Here is a 15,761-nt window from a genome sequence, read left to right as displayed (position 1 = left end):
CATCAGCAGCTGATCCAGGTGAGCCGCTGCCTGAGGAGCTTTGGCTCTGATGGAGAACATCTGAGGGATTCAGAGGAGGATTGATCACAGATCAGATCCATCTGATGGTCGATCAGCGTTTAGATTCATCCAGACTGATCATCCTGGAGCTTAGAGCAGAACTTAGAGCGGTACCAGCGGTACCGGTACCGGTCCAGCTGCAGCCGTCCTCCAGTGGAGCCGCCCGCTTTATGAAAGCGCCTTTTGGACAGAAAGCATCTCTACTCTGTGAATGCAGCTCCTGCTGCTGATTCCTGTCTGCAGAGCAAACGTCCACATTCAGAGCCTCGCTGGTCTTTACCCTTTTATTTTACTCTTCAGATTTTGAAAACAAATGTTATTCACTTTTCAGCTTCTGTTCTCATGAATTTCTCTTTTCAATTTTGTGCAAATTAAAGTTTTTTTAATCATTTATTTTCGTCTCAACTGAATATAAAGTGAACACCCCGAGGGTCAAACATCAGCTGAGAGGAGTGGCTTCATGTGTTCATCCGGCCCCGCCCCAATACTGGCCCCGCCCTTCTCTTTTACTCCTCCGCCCCTGGACCAATCAGAGAGCTGGGAGCCGGTCTGCACCGGCTCATCAGAACCAGAGAAGTTTCAGAGTTACCCATAACCCGACTGGACCTGATGGTTCCGGATGGGTCTGTGATTCTGCAGCCTGGACCTTCATCCCCCTCCTCTTCCTCTCAGGTTTCTTTTAATTAGTTTAAGCGTGCGCGTGCGCGGCGGATCGATCGCTGCTCAGGAAGTGTTGCTGCAGACATCAGAGGAGCCGCTCCGACATCGATCAGCTGCAGCAGCCAATCAGCAAACAGCGGGTGGAGGGGGAACGGGATGGGGTGGGAGGGGGCACGGCCAGCTGAGGCTCAGATCGATGCGGGAGGAGGAGACACCGCCGAGCCTCAGCTCCTCTTCCTCAGCTCGGCTCAGAGCGGAGAGGAGCTGCGCGGAGCAGGACGCCGAGCCGCGGGCTTTTATTCTGAAAAACAAGCTTCCAGCAGCTGAGGAAAACATGCTGCTGCTTCTGGGCGTCGTCATGGCAACGGCAGGGTCAGGGGTCAGCGCGGCGCGAGTGGTGAGCGGTGAGTTACTTACCGGCCTTCATCACCTCCATCATCTTCATCAAACACCTGGCTGCTGCTCAGGTAAAGGTGCAGCGCTGCTGCCCCCTGCAGGCCAGAACCGCTCAGTGGAGGCGAACCCTCCACGTTCTGCTTCATCAGCAGGGATCATTCTGAGTCCAGCTGCTCCAGAACCGAGCTGCTCTGCCGGTTCTGACAGAACCTCAGTGGCCAGCTGGTTCAGTCCAATCAGAGAGCAGAACCGGTTCTGGACGAGAATCAGAGCCGCAGGACGATCCGCAGACTCAGCAGGTCCCAGCATGGTTCTGGTTCCGGCTCTGGCCCGGCTCCGTCAGAGGGAGAACCGGTTCTGAAACCCAGAGCTGCTGAAGAGAAAGTGATGATGAGGCAGCTGGAGGTAATCAGTGAGAGAGGAAGACACACTGATACACACACTGACACACACACTGACACACATACACACACTGATACACACACTGATACACACACTGACACACACACTGACACACATACACACTGACACACACACTGACACACACACTGACACACACACACATTGATACACACACTAATAAACACACTGATACACACACACTGATATACACACTGACTCGCACATACTGATACACACACTGACACACACACCCATACACACACTGATACACATACAGCTTGTTTTTCTGCCCTTATGAGGACTCTGCATCACTATTCTGTTCTCAACTCAGTTTCTGGCTCCGTGTTTCTCGGCTCTGGTCCTCAGAGTTCACTGAGCAGTCAGGGATCAGAATTGAGAAAGTGACCCCTGACCCTATACATGAGTATCCATCATATTAGGACGAGCTTTGGGCCTCATAAGGCCCATCAGTTAGTAAATTTGCCACAAATGGCCCTACGATCAGCTAAATAAGCAAACACACACTGACACACACTGGCACACTCGCCGGCTGTCCACCTGCGGCTCTGATTGGCAGCTTTGTGGGCGGGGCTTGTGTCTGCAGGTCAGATGGTGTGTGTGGGTGGAGCCGAGCGTCCCTGCTACAAGATGGCGTATTTCCACGATGTGTCGAGCCGCGTGGCGTTCAGCGAGGCGAAGCAGGCCTGCCTCATGGACGGGGGGGCGCTGCTGAGCGTGGAGAGCCAATCAGAGCAGAGCGACATGGAGCACCTGCTGCAGGTGAGACCCTCACGCCTGCAGCTGTGAGCTGCTCTCAGTGTGAAGGCACTTTGTAAATAAAATCGATTGATCGGTTCCTCCTCCAGGCTCTGCGTTCAGGAGCAGTGGGCGGAGCCAAAGGTGGAGGCGGGATTTCTGATGGGGATTTCTGGATCGGCCTGACTCGGGGGGGCGGAGCCAACCACACCTTGACCCCGTGCCCTGAACTGTACCAGTGGACCGACGGCAGCGTGGCCACCTTCAGGTGAGACCTTTGACTCCTATCTGGGAGGTTTCCATGTCAGCCAGTAACCATAGTGACCGCGTTCCAGGAACTGGTACCTGGACGAGCCGTCGTGCGGCGGCGAGGCCTGTGTCGTCATGTACCACCAGCCCAGCGCGCCCGCAGGTCTGGGCGGGGCTTATCTCCACCAATGGAACGACGACCGCTGCAACATGAAGCACAACTTCATCTGCAAATATCAACCAGGTGAGACCGGCCAGGTCAGAGGGCGGGGCTACCTTCAGCTGTCTAACCTGGGTGTCTCTTTGCCCTCAGCTGTGACTGCAGGTGGAGGCGTGGTGACCCAGGCGGACGGCGGTGGCAGCTTTCCCCCTCAGGTGGCTGTAGCAGGATCTTCAGGTGCGATCACTTGTGGCCTCTGCACTGCTGTGACGTCACAGTGACATCACAATGACATCATGATGCGTTTCAGGAATGCTGCTGCTGTACGTGGTGATCCCCACCATCCCGCTGCTGCTGCTCATCCTGGTGGCTTCAGGGACCTGCTGCTTCCAGACACTCAGCAGGAGGTAGGACTACATCTCCCAGCATGCCTCTGGCTGTTAGACAGAATTCCTCCAGAACCACTCAAGTCCAAGGGAGCCACCTTTAAAAGTATTCCTGTTCCAACACACCTGGACCACTGAATGCCTCTGCAGGGCGAGTTGCTGCTGGAGATGGAGGACAGCTGGAGTTTAGACCCAACCAATCACTGATCATTCTGATCAATCAATCTGACTCTGGGAACGATCTGGTGACAAAGGACCTCAGGGGATCGTCAGCTATTAGCAACTCTCCAAGATAAGATGGTACCAGACCACTGAGAAAAACCAGTAAAAGAATCTGAAATATGCTGGGAGCCAAACCGGTTAGCCTGCTCCAGGTTAGCCTGGTCCAGGTTAGAGTGGTCTGGGTTAGCGTGGTTCAGGTTAGAGTGGTCCGGGTTAGCAGAGCAGCAGAGTGTTGCAATAGTCTGACCATCTGGAAACAAAAGCAGCAGCGTCATAGAGTTGGTGACAGAGAAGGTGGTGAACTCTAGGTAAACTGGTTACACCAGGGGTGGGCAACTCCAGGCCTGGAGGGCCTCCCACAACTTTTAGATGTCTCTACTTCACCACACCTGAGTCAAATAATGAGTCGTTAGCAGGACTCTGGAGAACCTGGCTGCACTGAGGAGGAGATTCAGCTGCTGGATCCAGGTGTGTTGGACCAGGGAGACATTAAGAGCTGCAGGTCCAGGACTGACCAGCCCTGGGTTAAACAGTAAAATCTAGTTTTCTTTGTTTAATGTGTGTCAGAGTCAAACAAACCTGCAGGCCTCCGACTGGTTTGGAAGGTTTTAAAGCCATAGTTAATAATTTGTGAATTATTTCAGTGATTAAAACTCGTTTTGTCCTGGTTGAGCTGGAGACAGCAGCGATTGGCCGAGGGTCGTCATGACGATGTACAGCTGTGTCGTCATCTTCACAGGAAGCTGATCCTAATAACTCCACCATGGTGCAACATGCAAATTAAAAAGTAGGGGGCCTAAAACAGAGCCTTGGGGGATGCCGTACTTAGCATCATGGACCTGTGAGGAACATTTATCAATCACTGATCAGTGATCAAATCGATAAAATAGATTTGGTGCTGCGCTCTGACTCCTCCCTGTTTTATTTTGAAAATTTTGCTGTAACCTCCGCGATTGGTCACTGAGCACTGATGATGTCATCCTGTCTCTCCAGTCGTCCTCGGACCAAGGCCCCCGGCGACCAATCAAACCTCTGGATCGCCACGACGCCCAAACCCAACGGCATGGAAGTGTGACATCACTGTGATGTCAGCAGCAGATCAGTGATCTCATCAAACTTTTAGTTTGTTACTTTGGCTGAAACAGTTTCCTGTTTGGCTCCTCCCTCCTCCTGTGACTCCGCCCCCCCCAGCTTGAGCTAATGAAGGAGGCGGAGTCAGAGTGATGTCACAGTGAGTGGCTGGAGCTTGTCTGTTGTAACTTGTTCTGTTGTGAGAACCTCTGGCGCCCCCTGCTGAACCGACGAGGAGATGAAGTACGGAGCAAGCAGAGGGTCAGACATCAGTTTGGGCCGCTGGTTGCTGATGCGAGGGGAGTCCGACATTTGGACAGCAGGGAGCTGCTGTTGCATTTCTGTGGTTCTGATGCATGAAGTTTGATGTTTAATAAAAAAATGTTCCCTCAGCTGCTGCTTGGTCTCTCTGAGTCGGCCTAGTCAAACTCCCGACCCGACTCCAGCAGAGAATCTGCGGGAGGCTGCGAAACATCGGCAGAGCGGTTCTGTCTAGCAAAGGTCAAAGGTGAATGGTCCGGATCTGATCAGAAGTCAAACCATTGGATGCCTCAGTGCCGACTCAATGGCCTTTGCCCTATGACTTCCTCTCACAGGCCACTTCCTGTGTGAAGACTGTCAAAATAAAGGCCTCCTTTAAAAACTAAAACCACTCAACATCAGAAGGTTTTTATTTAACAAGCCGAGAGCCAGCAGAACCACAGAGGTCCGAACAGAAATCCAACAAAACAACAGAAAGAAAACAGAAATAATCACTGAGGCAGAACACGACCAGAACCAGAACCGTCAGTACCTCAGCATGAAGAAGCAGCTGCTGCTTCCTGATTGGTTGACCTGAGCAGTGACGTTTTAATCTGTGGTTAATCGGTCCCAGTTACCATGGAGACACTCAAGCTCTTTGGGGCTTGAGACACTTTTAGTTTGTTACTTTGGCTGAAACCGTTTCCTGTTTGGCTCCTCCCTCCTCCTGTGACTCCGCCCCCTCAGCCTGAGCTAATGAAGGGGGCAGAGTCAGCGTAATGTCACATGAGTGGCTGGAGCTTGTCTGTTGTCAGGTTAACCATGTGGTTGCCCGTTACCGTGACAACCACATGGTTGTCATGGTTGTTACAGTGTATAAAGGACAGCAGGTTGGGCAGTGAGCGCGCTCAGAGCTCCGTCTGGTCAGGTGGCGTCCAGCTGCTCGTCATCATCACAAGCCCCGCCCACATGGTCCAGAAGCTCCTCCTGCTTGTAGCTCAACACATCGTCCTCGTCTTGGAACAGGATGGGCGGAGCCTCGCCAGCCTTGCCCATGCCGTGCATGCGCCTCTGGTGCTGCTGCAGGTTGCCGCGGCGATTGAAGCGGGCGGGGCAGAGGTCGCAGGCGAATGGCCGCTCCCCAGTGTGGATGATAACATGCCTGGCGAGCTGCGAGCGACACTTCTTGTCTTTGCCGCAGATGTGGCAGACGAAGCTCTGGGGCGGGCGCGCCCCGTCGGCATGCACCGCTTGCCGGTGCCTCTTCAGGTGGCTGAGGCGGCGGAAGCTGCGGCTGCAGAAGTCGCAGGCGAACGGCCGCACGTCACTGTGGACCAGGGCGTGGCTGGCCAGCAGCGAGCGGAACCGGAACGCCTTCCCACAGACGGTGCAGGGGAAGGAGCTGGGCGAGGCACCGCGCTGCCTGGAGCCACATGGCGCCTCGCCCGCTGCTGCCCTCAGGTGCACTCGCAGGTGGTGCTGCCGCAGGTAGCCGGCGCGCTGGAAGCCACGCAGGCAGACACTGCAGTGGTGCAGGTTGTCGCCCACATGAATGCGAGCGTGTTCGGTCAGCTGCGTCTCAGACTTCAGCCGCCTGCCACAGACGCCGCAGGTGAACGCGGCATCCGGCGGCGATCTGGGCTCCACGGTGGCGCAGCTCGGGTGCAGCAGCGCCTTGTGGCGCTTTAGCTGGTACTGACGGGCGAACTTGCGACCGCAGATGTCGCAGAGGTGCGGGCGCTCGCCGGTGTGAGTCTGGAAGTGGATAGCGAGCTGCGAGCGGCACTTGAACTCTTTACCACAGAGGTGGCAGAGCAGCGAGGCGGGGCGGAGCGCTGGGCCGGCGCCGGAGCTGTGCGCCACGCTCCTGTGGTGCTGCAGGTCGTTGGTGCGCATGTAGGCCTTGGGGCAGAGGTCGCAGCGGAACGGCTTGACACCAGAGTGGATCGCTTCGTGAGTCTTCAGCCGCGACCGGCAGACAAACGTCTTCCCGCACACGGCGCACAGCCAGGCTGGCGCCATCGATCGGCGCTGGCGGTGCAGCGCGCCGTCCGGGTGCAGCCGGCTCAGGTGGTGGCGCAGGTTGTCGCGGCGGTTGAAGCGCAGCGGGCAGAGGTGGCAGGCAAACGGCTTCTTCCCCGTGTGGATGAAGGAGTGGCGTGCCAGGCTCGACTTGTTCTTCATCACCTTCCCACACACGTCGCACACCGTGCTGTCCAGCTCCAGCTTCACCTGCTGCAGGCCCGGTGTAGAGTCCGGTCTGGGTCCAGAGTCCGGTCCGGGTCCAGAGTCTGGTCCCGGCTCTGACGGAGCCAGAGGCCGGTCTGAGGGGACACAGAGGAGGGGATGAGTCAGATCTGAGATAGACCTTCACCCAGCAGGTTCTGGTTCTGATCTCACCTCCCCTGGGGGTCCAGGTGGGGTCACCGGTGTCTTCGTCCTCCGCCCCCCCCTCCTCCTGCTCGTCCTCCTGAGGGTCGGGTGACTGGCGGCGCGGCCGGCCCGGCCTCCCATTGCGTCTGGCGCTCTGCAGAGCCGGTCTCTTCCTGGTTCTGGTTCTGGTGTCAGTGGGCTCATCAGAGAGTTTGGCTGCAGGTCTGATGATCCTGGTTCTGGTCCGATTCGGGACGCAGTGCTGCAGCAGAGCGCCGCCGTCTGACCCGTCGGGTCGGACTGTCAGACACTGCAGTAGGTCAGCAGATGAACCTGCAGGGACAAACTGGGTTAAACTGGGCCCCGGGTTCTGACTGACAGGCTGCAGTCAGTCTGCAGACAAGACTCCAGGGAATAATTAAGAAACAAACCTCTCTGCTGCCTCCTTGTGTGAGAAACACATCACTACATCTGAGAATGGGAATTGGGAACCAGTTCTTTTAGAGAACCAGTTCATGTTCAGTTCAGTAGTTTAAGTCGGTAGTTTAATTTAGGGTTACCCTAACCCTATGCGCCAGTTAAACCCAAGTGACGATGTTAAAGCTCAGTTCAGCCTGTTTTGCTGTTTGGGGAACAGCAGAGCTTCATGTTCTCCGGTAAGACTCATGATGTTCCTACCAACCTTGACATGAATGAATCTAACACACCCAGCTGGACCACAGCTGGATCAGGTCCTCTGGCTGCAGTAGTGCAGAGGCAGAGCGTCTAACTGTGCAGTTGAGGCAAGAGATCAGCAGGAAGGAAAGAGAGGATTTGGCTCACCTGAGTGTCTCCAGCTGAGGTTCTGACCCAGCAGGTCCACCTGGACGGCCGCCTCCCTTTGCACTCCTCTGCAGCTCTGGCAGCCCACCTCCTTCCTCGTCTCCTCCTCTTCCTCAGGACTCTCCCACTGGCAGCCCACCTCCCGGCTGCCGCCCTGCCTCAGCAGCAGGATGCACAGCTCCTCTCCTCCACCAGGGGGCTCCATGGCTGCTGCTTCTGCAGGAACATACAGTAGAACCAGAACGACTGGACAGAGCAGGAACCACCAGGAGATCTCATAGATCTACAACGCCTAGAACACACAGCCTTATCCAGATATCACGACTCTAGGCTGACCCGTCCAGAACCAGGCTGAAGTCAGAACCAACCCAGACTGGTCTGAGGGTTTCCATCTGGACCCGACAGTAGAATCAGCAGGACCCCAGGACGTTCTGGGAATCACCGGAACTTCCTGTAACCATGGCGACAGCTCTGTCCGCTCCACAGAGAGAGCTGGACCGGAACCAGCTGGGCCTCCATCATGTCCGAGCCTGACCCTTTCCTGGTTCTATCGCAGGCTCAGTCGAGGTCTGGATTGATCACAGGGTTCTACAGAACCTTCCGGGAGGACAGCCACAGCGGTTCAGTTTCCTCTGAACCACAACCTGCAGGCTCAGGTTCGGTTCCGGTTCTTCTCAGGGAACCTCTAGTTTAACCGAACCCGCGCAAGATGGGCCGGTTAGCTCGATGCTAACTCACCATGTAAGCTCACCTGACGGTCGCGAGGCCACCTCCGCAGGGTCCACTGTGACGTCACACCCGGAATATAAAGATTAAAGTCCGAACTCCATATTCTGTTCAACACCGGACCTTACGAACCCAACCGAATCAGAACCACAACAGGCCGCGCCGGGATCCCTACTTCTCCTGCTCTTCTTCTGCTGAGCGCTTTCTGCTCGCTGCTGCTCCCAGCGGCCGCTACGGGAACTACAGGCTTATTTTATTCTCCCGACTACCAGGAAAAAGAATATTGTCCAATCATCATATTTTTAAAATCCCACAATCTTTGTAAGGTAGTTAGAATACTGAAAACTTTTTTTTTAAAGTTTTTATTTTTGAAATATCATGTGTCCACTACAGTGGACATCGGAACCCTTACATTTGAAATTGAACCTTGATGGCCACCATTTTGTCCCGAAGAAAATATCCAAACATCAACATAAGAATGAATGTCACATTGACAAAACTGAGCACTGTTGCCTAGAAAGAAAGTTCTGGGTTCGATTCCTGGCCTGGGATCTTTCTGCATAGAGTCTGCATGTTCTCCCTGTGCATGGTGGGTTCTCTCTGGGTTCTCCGGCTTCCTCCCACAGTCCAAAAACATGACTGTCAGGATCATTGGTTTCTCTAATTTCTCCCTAGGTGTGAGTGTGTGTCTGCATGGTTGTCTCTGTGTTGCCCTGCGACAGACTGTCCAGGTGAATCCCGCCTCTCGCCCGGAACAATATGGAGAGGCGCCAGCACCTCCCGACCCACTAAGGGACCGAAAATGGATGGATGGATACAGAAAAAACAGAAAATAATTACAAATGTCCACTACAGAGGACAATTTTTCAACTTTTAAAAAATATGATAAAGTACAGTCAAAATAATTCATAGAATGTTTTAATATGCTGCTGAGACTAATTTAGAATTTTAAATTTTAAACCAAAATTTGCACAATAAAAAGTTTTATGCACTTACTGTGTCTCTTCCCATAAAATGTGCTTGTACTGATGAACAGCATTTTTATGAATGAGGAAAAAGGAAGGTACAAAAGTCCCACCCCTTCACATGTGGCATCATTTAAAAGCCCTAAATGTCCTCTCCAGATACCAAAAGGAATTAATTCAGTAGAATGCAGAGGGTGGGAGATATTCAAGTTTAGAAATGTCCTCTACAGAGGACAAATTTGAACTACTGGTAGTCAGGAGGATATTAGAAAGTTTTATTTTATTAAATAAAAAAAAAAAAAATCTATTTAAATGTAAAAAAAATAAAAACTCTTCCACTCCCACCATTGTCCAACACGCTTATATCTGCAGGGTCGCTGGGTTCCACACTGGAAAATTTACTGTTATTTATTATTATTGTGATTATTCAACAGAGAAACTTCTCCTTTGGTTGTAGAAGCGGTGACCCACCTACTCTGGCACAATACTGCCATCTTCTGGGAGGGAGTAATATGTCCAAGGGAAGATTGGTTGGCATCATGAATCAAATCTGTAGTTGTTCACGCTGCTCTCTGTTCTGCAGTGAACAGATTATAGCAAAAACATCTCCGAGAAATGTACGCACCTTATTCAGTGTTAACATGAATAATCTGCCTGGCTGCTCTCCAATAACCATTTTTAAAGCATTTAGTCAGCGTAACCATGGTGACGACCTGGAAAGCATCAGGTAGAAACCAAAGTTCATAGGTCCCGAACGAATCCAGAAAGAGAATGAAAAGTTGTGCCTGCAACTGGTACCAGAACCCGTACCAGAGATGGTACCTGATGAAGAATAATAAGGCTGCTTAGTGGCCTAGTCAAAGGAAAACTGGTAGTTTCTGTGTATACAGGGCAAGGTTAGTTTTATAAAAGTGATGGAAAAACTGTGCAGCTGAAGGCTAGGGGTGGTTACTATGGTAATGCCAGCTCTTCAGGTGGCAGCCCACCTGGACTGGACCGGACCAGTGAACTGATGTGGAAATGACATGAACTTTCTGCAGAACCAGAACCCAGTCCGGTCCGGCATGTGTGGCGTGTACATTCAGAGACTTCAGGCGGTGTGTTCAGTTTTATTGGAATCATACAACATAAATAAAAGCTTTCATTACAGTGATGTTCTTCTCAGCATCAGAACCGAGCCTTAACTGGGTCCAGTCACAACCGGGACAGAGTCAGAACCATCCGACTGGACCGCCGGTGCTGCTGTGGTTCTGATGGTGGAACAGGAAGATCTTCTGCCATGATTGTCAGCCTCTGTGCTTCACAAGAACGACGACAGCAAAGGAATAAATACTCCCTATGTACACTATTCACACAGACCGGGCCCAAACGGACCGGACCCACCAGAACCAGGCTGCCAGAAGCGGACCAGAACAAAGGTCCAAAGTGAGGCCCCGTCCGGTCCAGTTAGTTTCAGCAATACAAAATATCAAGGAAGAAGACAGAAGATGAACACTGACCCCTGGTGTTCTCCAAGGTGAACTACGCTACTGCAACAGGCCATTTCCATGGAAACCTGGGAGATGAAATGTCCCATGATGCCGAGCTCCTGACCAGACTACATCAGTAACTGATCCAATACTGGACCGGTTTAGAACTGGTGTGATCAGGATTAAACCGGTTTAATGCCTGATGTGATCCAGGTTAAACAGTGCAAACATTGTTTGACCACATCACAATCTTTTAATGGTTTCCATGGCAACCAGAGGTTGTGTCCATCAGTCTGAGGTCCAGCACATGAACAGAACCAAAACCAGGAGAACCCGAGTTCCTGCGATCCGGTCTGATCACAGAGCCTCTTCAGACTGTCCGTCTCTGACTGAATGGACGGTGTCCCACATGGCTCATAGCTGGGCCCCCAGCAGAGGACCGGTCTGGCGGTCTGCAGGAAGACTGTCCAGAACCAGAAGAAGGTTTTTGAATCTGTGAGGACGGCTGGAGTTCTGGAGGAACCATTTACAACATGCATGTCTCTTTGGACTTCCATAAATAAAAACAGAAGCAGATAAAAGGAACAGACAGAACCTCATGTCCAGTCTTTGGGTCGGCGCTGGTGCAGTTCTGCTGCTAATCACAAGATGGCAGCAGAACTGATGACTAGACTTCCTGAAGGCAGGACTGGTTCTGCTGAGTCAAGGTGTCCAAGTAGTGGGATGTTGTCCTGCTGCCATCCAGGAAGACCCGGACCTGGACAGGATGAGGTCATCGCAGGTGGGCGGAGCTTCAGTCCAAGTCACTGCCAGGTTTACAACACAAGAAAAACCAACAAGACGACAAAAAGGACAGTCAGGGTGTCCATGCTTACTGTCCGTCCAACAGGGCAGGAGACACCTTCCTCTTCCTCTTCCTCCTGCAGCACAACGAGGAGGAGGAGGAGGAGGAGGTGATGAAGGGGGTGGTGATCCCAGCTAAGCAGAATTCAGGAACTCCAGAGCCACTTCATAGCAGAACTTATATTGTTCCTGTGGAGACACACAATATATAATTAATATAATAAATTCATATAAAATAATTAATAATATAAAGTCCAGAATGTATAAACCCCCCCCACAAAGTATTAAAAGAGACAACGATATTAATGACCTTTAAAAATAAATAATGCTAATAATTTTGATAATAATGATAAAATAATAAGATATAAAAATATTAATAATAATAATTTTGATAATAATGGTGATAAATAAAAAGTTTCTCAGCCTCACCAGCAGGTCCACCATGTTGGGTTTGTTGTTTCTGAGCGTCTTGACGGCGTGGAAGACGTCCACACATCGCTGCTGCCTCAGCATCTCACACACGATGCTGACGCTGCAGAAGACGCCGCTGCGCCCGCCGCCATTCCTGGGGGGGACATGAAGGGAAGGGACATGCTCAGAGAAAAACAGCACCCCTCCTCTATTTGACCACCAGATGGAGACAAAACATCACTGAAGACACAGGAGACCAGCAACGGTTCTGCTGGACGAATCCTACTGGAACCACAGTAGGTCCACTGGCCCAGTACCACCGGTACCACCAGCCCGGTCCTCCTCAGTGGGCTTGCTGTGGTTCCAGAAGGACTCATCCAACAGAACCGAGTCGTGTCAGAGTGTGGATCAGAAATATCAGAGCAGCTTCACCACTTAAAGCCGTTACCACATGGAGTACAGAATAGTACTGTGTGTAGACTCACAGGCAGTGGACGACAGTGCGTCCCTCACCGCCGTCGTACTCATCCTGCCATTTGTCCACCTGGTGGACGAGCTTCAGGAAGGAGCGCTTGGAGACAGGTGTGTCCCGGTACATGGGCCAACCCAGGAACTGGAACTGCTGCACCATGCGGTACCCGTCCTGCGGCTGGATGGGGACGGGAGGAGACGGGTACAGGGACAGGCTTTAAATCAAATGCACCCTGAGATGTGGGTGGAGAGCTGGATCAAAGGAAGGAAGTTCTCACAAAGTTAGCAGGAAGTTAGCAAGAAGTCAGTGGATGCCACAGGAAGTTAGCAGGAGGTTGATAGGAAGATAGCAGAAGTTAGCAGGAGGTTGACAGGTAGTTAGCATATGTTAGCAGGAGGTTGATAGGAAGTTAGCTGGAGGTTGACAGGAAATTAGCAGATGTTAGCAGGAGGTTGACAGGAAGTTAGCAGAAGGTTGATAGGAAGTTAGCAGGAGGTTGATAGGAAATTAGCAGGAGGTTGATAGGAAGTTAGCAGATGTTAGCAGGAGGTTGACAGGAAGTTAGCAGAAGTTAGCAGGAGGTTGACAGGAAGTTACCAGGAGGTTGACAGGAAGTTAGCAGATGTTAGCAGGAGGTTGACAGGAAGTTAGCAGGAAGGTGTTTAAAAAGGGTAGCGGAAGCCAATGAGGCGTTCAGGGTAACTGGGAGGATGTAGGCTCCAGACCCGGAAGCGGAAGGTGTGAAGATCAAACACACCCTGGCAGTGTTGTAGATCCTGAAGATGCGGCTGATGACGTCCTCCTCCAGGTCCGCAGAGACAAACTCCACCTGCAGCGAGCCGAGGCGGTGGACGCCGTTCTCCGGCCAGTACTGGGGACACAGCTGAGACAGAGATGTCCGTCAGGCGCCGGACCACGTGGCTCGTGGCTTGCCACTGAGCTTTGACCTCACCTGGGCGGGATCCACATCATTCAGCATCACGATGGATGAGCAGTGATAGTCTAGAACCAGGCGCCAGAAGTCCTTGACTGTGTTGGGCAAAGGATGCTGGGTAACGATGAAGGCCGATGGCTGCTTATAGCTCTGCAACACACCAATGCAGGAAGTGACGTCACACGGCAGAACCCTGCTAGTGTTAGCACTAGCATAGCATGACGTACATCCATGAGCGCGGCGTTGATGTAGTTGGAGCTCTCGCCGTCGATGGTGATGAGGAAGGGCAGGCAGCGGTCCGGCGGCAGAACGTCCATGCAGCGGTTCTTCTCGTGGTTCCTAGGCAACAGCGCGATGCTGCAGTCCTCCACGCGCAGGGTGGGTGTCACCATGTTGAGGGTCTGAGCATGTGAAGACGGAAGCCATGTTGGATGAGAAGGTTGGAGAGAAAACATGAAACGGATTGAGGGCAAAATATTCTGGACTTTATGGATCAACAGAAAAACTTTAAGATTCACTTCATTTTAAAATAATTTATTATTATTGTTAGTATCGATAATAATAAAAATGATAATAGCTTACTGTAATCTGAACTTTTAAAACAAATTAATGCATTTTTACTAAAAATATGATTTTTAGTAAAAAATGTACTAAAAATGAGTAATTTAATGGGGTTAGAGGTGGTGTAAAACAAATTTAAGTTTGTTTTTATATTTAATTCTTAACATTTGGTATTTACAATATTAAGTATTAAATATCTGATGTTGGACATAACAAGGTTGGCTTTAATGTAATTTTATTTAATAATAATAACAATAACAATAATAATAATAATAATAATAATAATAATAATAATAGATGAAGTTATCAATAATGAATATCCATTACATAAATATATTTTAATCTTAGGAATATTTTCTATATTTTATGGCATGTTTTCTGGATATCTGGTGAGTTTTCCCATGATCCTCCAGTCCTAATCATGTGCTGGTGGCACTGCCCCCTGCTGGCCGTACCCTGAACTCCTCCTTCATCTGGCAGGAGTTGGTCTGGGGGTCCAATCGGTTCATCTCATAGTAAAGCGAACGCAGCTGATTGGCCGGAATGGTGGTGTTTCCGCAGAGACATGCCTCCAAGATGGCGTCATGGATGAAGACGTACTGCTCCTGTGGACACAGAGGGACGGACGGCGTTATGGCGACAGACAGCAGGACGGGGAAATGTCATGTCAGCCATGATTTATGTCCACAGGAGGAAGAGGAGGAGGAAGAGTGACATTAAAAGTTGGAGGAAGAGCGGGACGTTGTGCTGCTGTCACTTCCTGTCAGCTGGAGGACGTCAGGAGACGAAGCGACCTGAGGAGCTTTGCCTTCCTCATTGGGCTCAGAGTGAGGAAGAGGAGGATGGTGAGGGTGTGTCAGCAGCAGGGGTCAAAGGTCAGAGGCCAGGGCAACAAAGCAGTTCAACGTCAGAATTATGAAAAAACATTTCACATTTTGCTGATTCTCACCACATCGTCATCAATATAAATCAATATATTGCTTCAGAAATATTGATCAGTGTTCCATTAATTATTAATCTATAGCAAAACTGAAAAGAGCTCAGGGTTTCGGCTGTTTTTCAGTTTTCTGAAAGTTTGTTCCAGATTTGTGGTGCATAGAAGCTGAATGCTTCTTGTTCATGTTTGGTTCTGATGTACAGCAGAACCAGAGTCTAGAGTCAGAAGGTGCTGTAGAACCGGGTGGTGTAGAACCAGGTGGTGTAGAACCAGGTGGTGTAGAACTAGATGGTGTAGAACTAGATGTTGTAGAACCGGGTGGAGTAGAACCAGGTGGTGTACAACTAGATGGTGTAGAACTAGACGGTGTAGAACTAGATGGTGTAGAACCGGGTGGTGTAGAACTAGATGGTGTAGAACTAGACGGTGTAGAACCAGGTGGTGTAGAACTAGATGGTGTAGAACCAGGTGGTGTAGAACTAGATGGTGTAGAACTAGACGGTGTAGAACCAGGTGGTGTAGAACTAGATGGTGTAGAACTAGACGGTGTAGAACTAGATGGTGTAGAACCGGGTGATGTAGAACCGGGTGGTGTAGAACCAGGTGGTGTAGAACCAGGTGGTGTAGAACCAGCTGGTGTAGAACC

The 15,761-nt window shown here is 51.1% G+C and overlaps 3 protein-coding genes across 8 annotated transcripts in view; 1 reads left to right on the top strand and 2 right to left on the bottom strand.

The window, feature by feature from the left end:
* The first annotated feature begins 914 nt into the window (after nucleotides 1-914).
* On the top strand, nucleotides 915-5,363 carry chodl (chondrolectin). Of its 3 annotated transcripts, none has more exons than XR_001423399.1 (8): nucleotides 915-1,124; nucleotides 2,123-2,298; nucleotides 2,385-2,542; nucleotides 2,610-2,767; nucleotides 2,837-2,920; nucleotides 2,994-3,090; nucleotides 4,285-4,623; nucleotides 4,686-4,753. XR_001423399.1 is itself a non-coding variant. In XM_015024614.1 (8 exons), the coding sequence occupies exons 1-7, from the start codon at nucleotides 917-919 to the stop codon at nucleotides 4,364-4,366; spliced, it is 963 nt and encodes a 320-aa protein (XP_014880100.1). In that variant the 5' UTR covers nucleotides 915-916; the 3' UTR covers nucleotides 4,367-4,386; nucleotides 5,275-5,363. The 3 variants fall into 3 exon arrangements, 2 of the variants coding, with proteins under 2 accessions (XP_014880100.1, XP_014880099.1); XM_015024614.1 differs by lacking the exon at nucleotides 4,686-4,753 and adding an exon at nucleotides 5,275-5,363 and having other exon boundaries at nucleotides 4,285-4,386; XM_015024613.1 differs by having other exon boundaries at nucleotides 4,285-4,754.
* Nucleotides 5,364-5,513: 150 nt separating this feature from the next.
* LOC106941553 (zinc finger protein 436-like) lies at nucleotides 5,514-9,250 on the bottom strand. Of its 4 annotated transcripts, none has more exons than XM_015024612.1 (4): nucleotides 8,536-9,250; nucleotides 7,798-8,013; nucleotides 7,003-7,308; nucleotides 5,514-6,926 (listed from the first exon to the last, which is right to left on the bottom strand). In XM_015024612.1, the coding sequence occupies exons 2-4, from the start codon at nucleotides 8,000-8,002 to the stop codon at nucleotides 5,527-5,529; spliced, it is 1,911 nt and encodes a 636-aa protein (XP_014880098.1). In that variant the 5' UTR covers nucleotides 8,003-8,013; nucleotides 8,536-9,250; the 3' UTR covers nucleotides 5,514-5,526. The 4 variants fall into 4 exon arrangements, with proteins under 4 accessions (XP_014880098.1, XP_014880096.1, XP_014880097.1 ...); XM_015024610.1 differs by having other exon boundaries at nucleotides 7,798-8,007; XM_015024611.1 differs by having other exon boundaries at nucleotides 8,549-9,250.
* A 1,331-nt stretch (nucleotides 9,251-10,581) lies between these two features.
* The window catches only part of LOC106941552 (receptor-type tyrosine-protein phosphatase mu-like), a 28,130-nt gene continuing 22,950 nt past the window's right edge, over nucleotides 10,582-15,761 (bottom strand). Inside the window, exons 14-20 of the mRNA XM_015024607.1 lie at nucleotides 14,634-14,783; nucleotides 13,845-14,018; nucleotides 13,636-13,767; nucleotides 13,441-13,566; nucleotides 12,697-12,860; nucleotides 12,230-12,365; nucleotides 10,582-11,989 (exon numbers count right to left, since the gene is read on the bottom strand). Coding sequence (XP_014880093.1) covers nucleotides 11,936-11,989; nucleotides 12,230-12,365; nucleotides 12,697-12,860; nucleotides 13,441-13,566; nucleotides 13,636-13,767; nucleotides 13,845-14,018; nucleotides 14,634-14,783 — 936 coding nt within the window. The 3' untranslated portion in view covers nucleotides 10,582-11,935. The remainder of the gene's footprint in view (nucleotides 11,990-12,229; nucleotides 12,366-12,696; nucleotides 12,861-13,440; nucleotides 13,567-13,635; nucleotides 13,768-13,844; nucleotides 14,019-14,633; nucleotides 14,784-15,761) is intronic.

This window comes from Poecilia latipinna, unplaced genomic scaffold, assembly GCF_001443285.1.
Source record: "Poecilia latipinna isolate Pla-1442-1.1 unplaced genomic scaffold, P_latipinna-1.0 Scaffold3741, whole genome shotgun sequence".
NCBI lineage: Eukaryota > Metazoa > Chordata > Actinopteri > Cyprinodontiformes > Poeciliidae > Poecilia > Poecilia latipinna.
The sequence above is the reverse complement of the archived record's forward strand: the minus strand, read 5'-3'. Positions and strand labels throughout refer to the sequence as shown.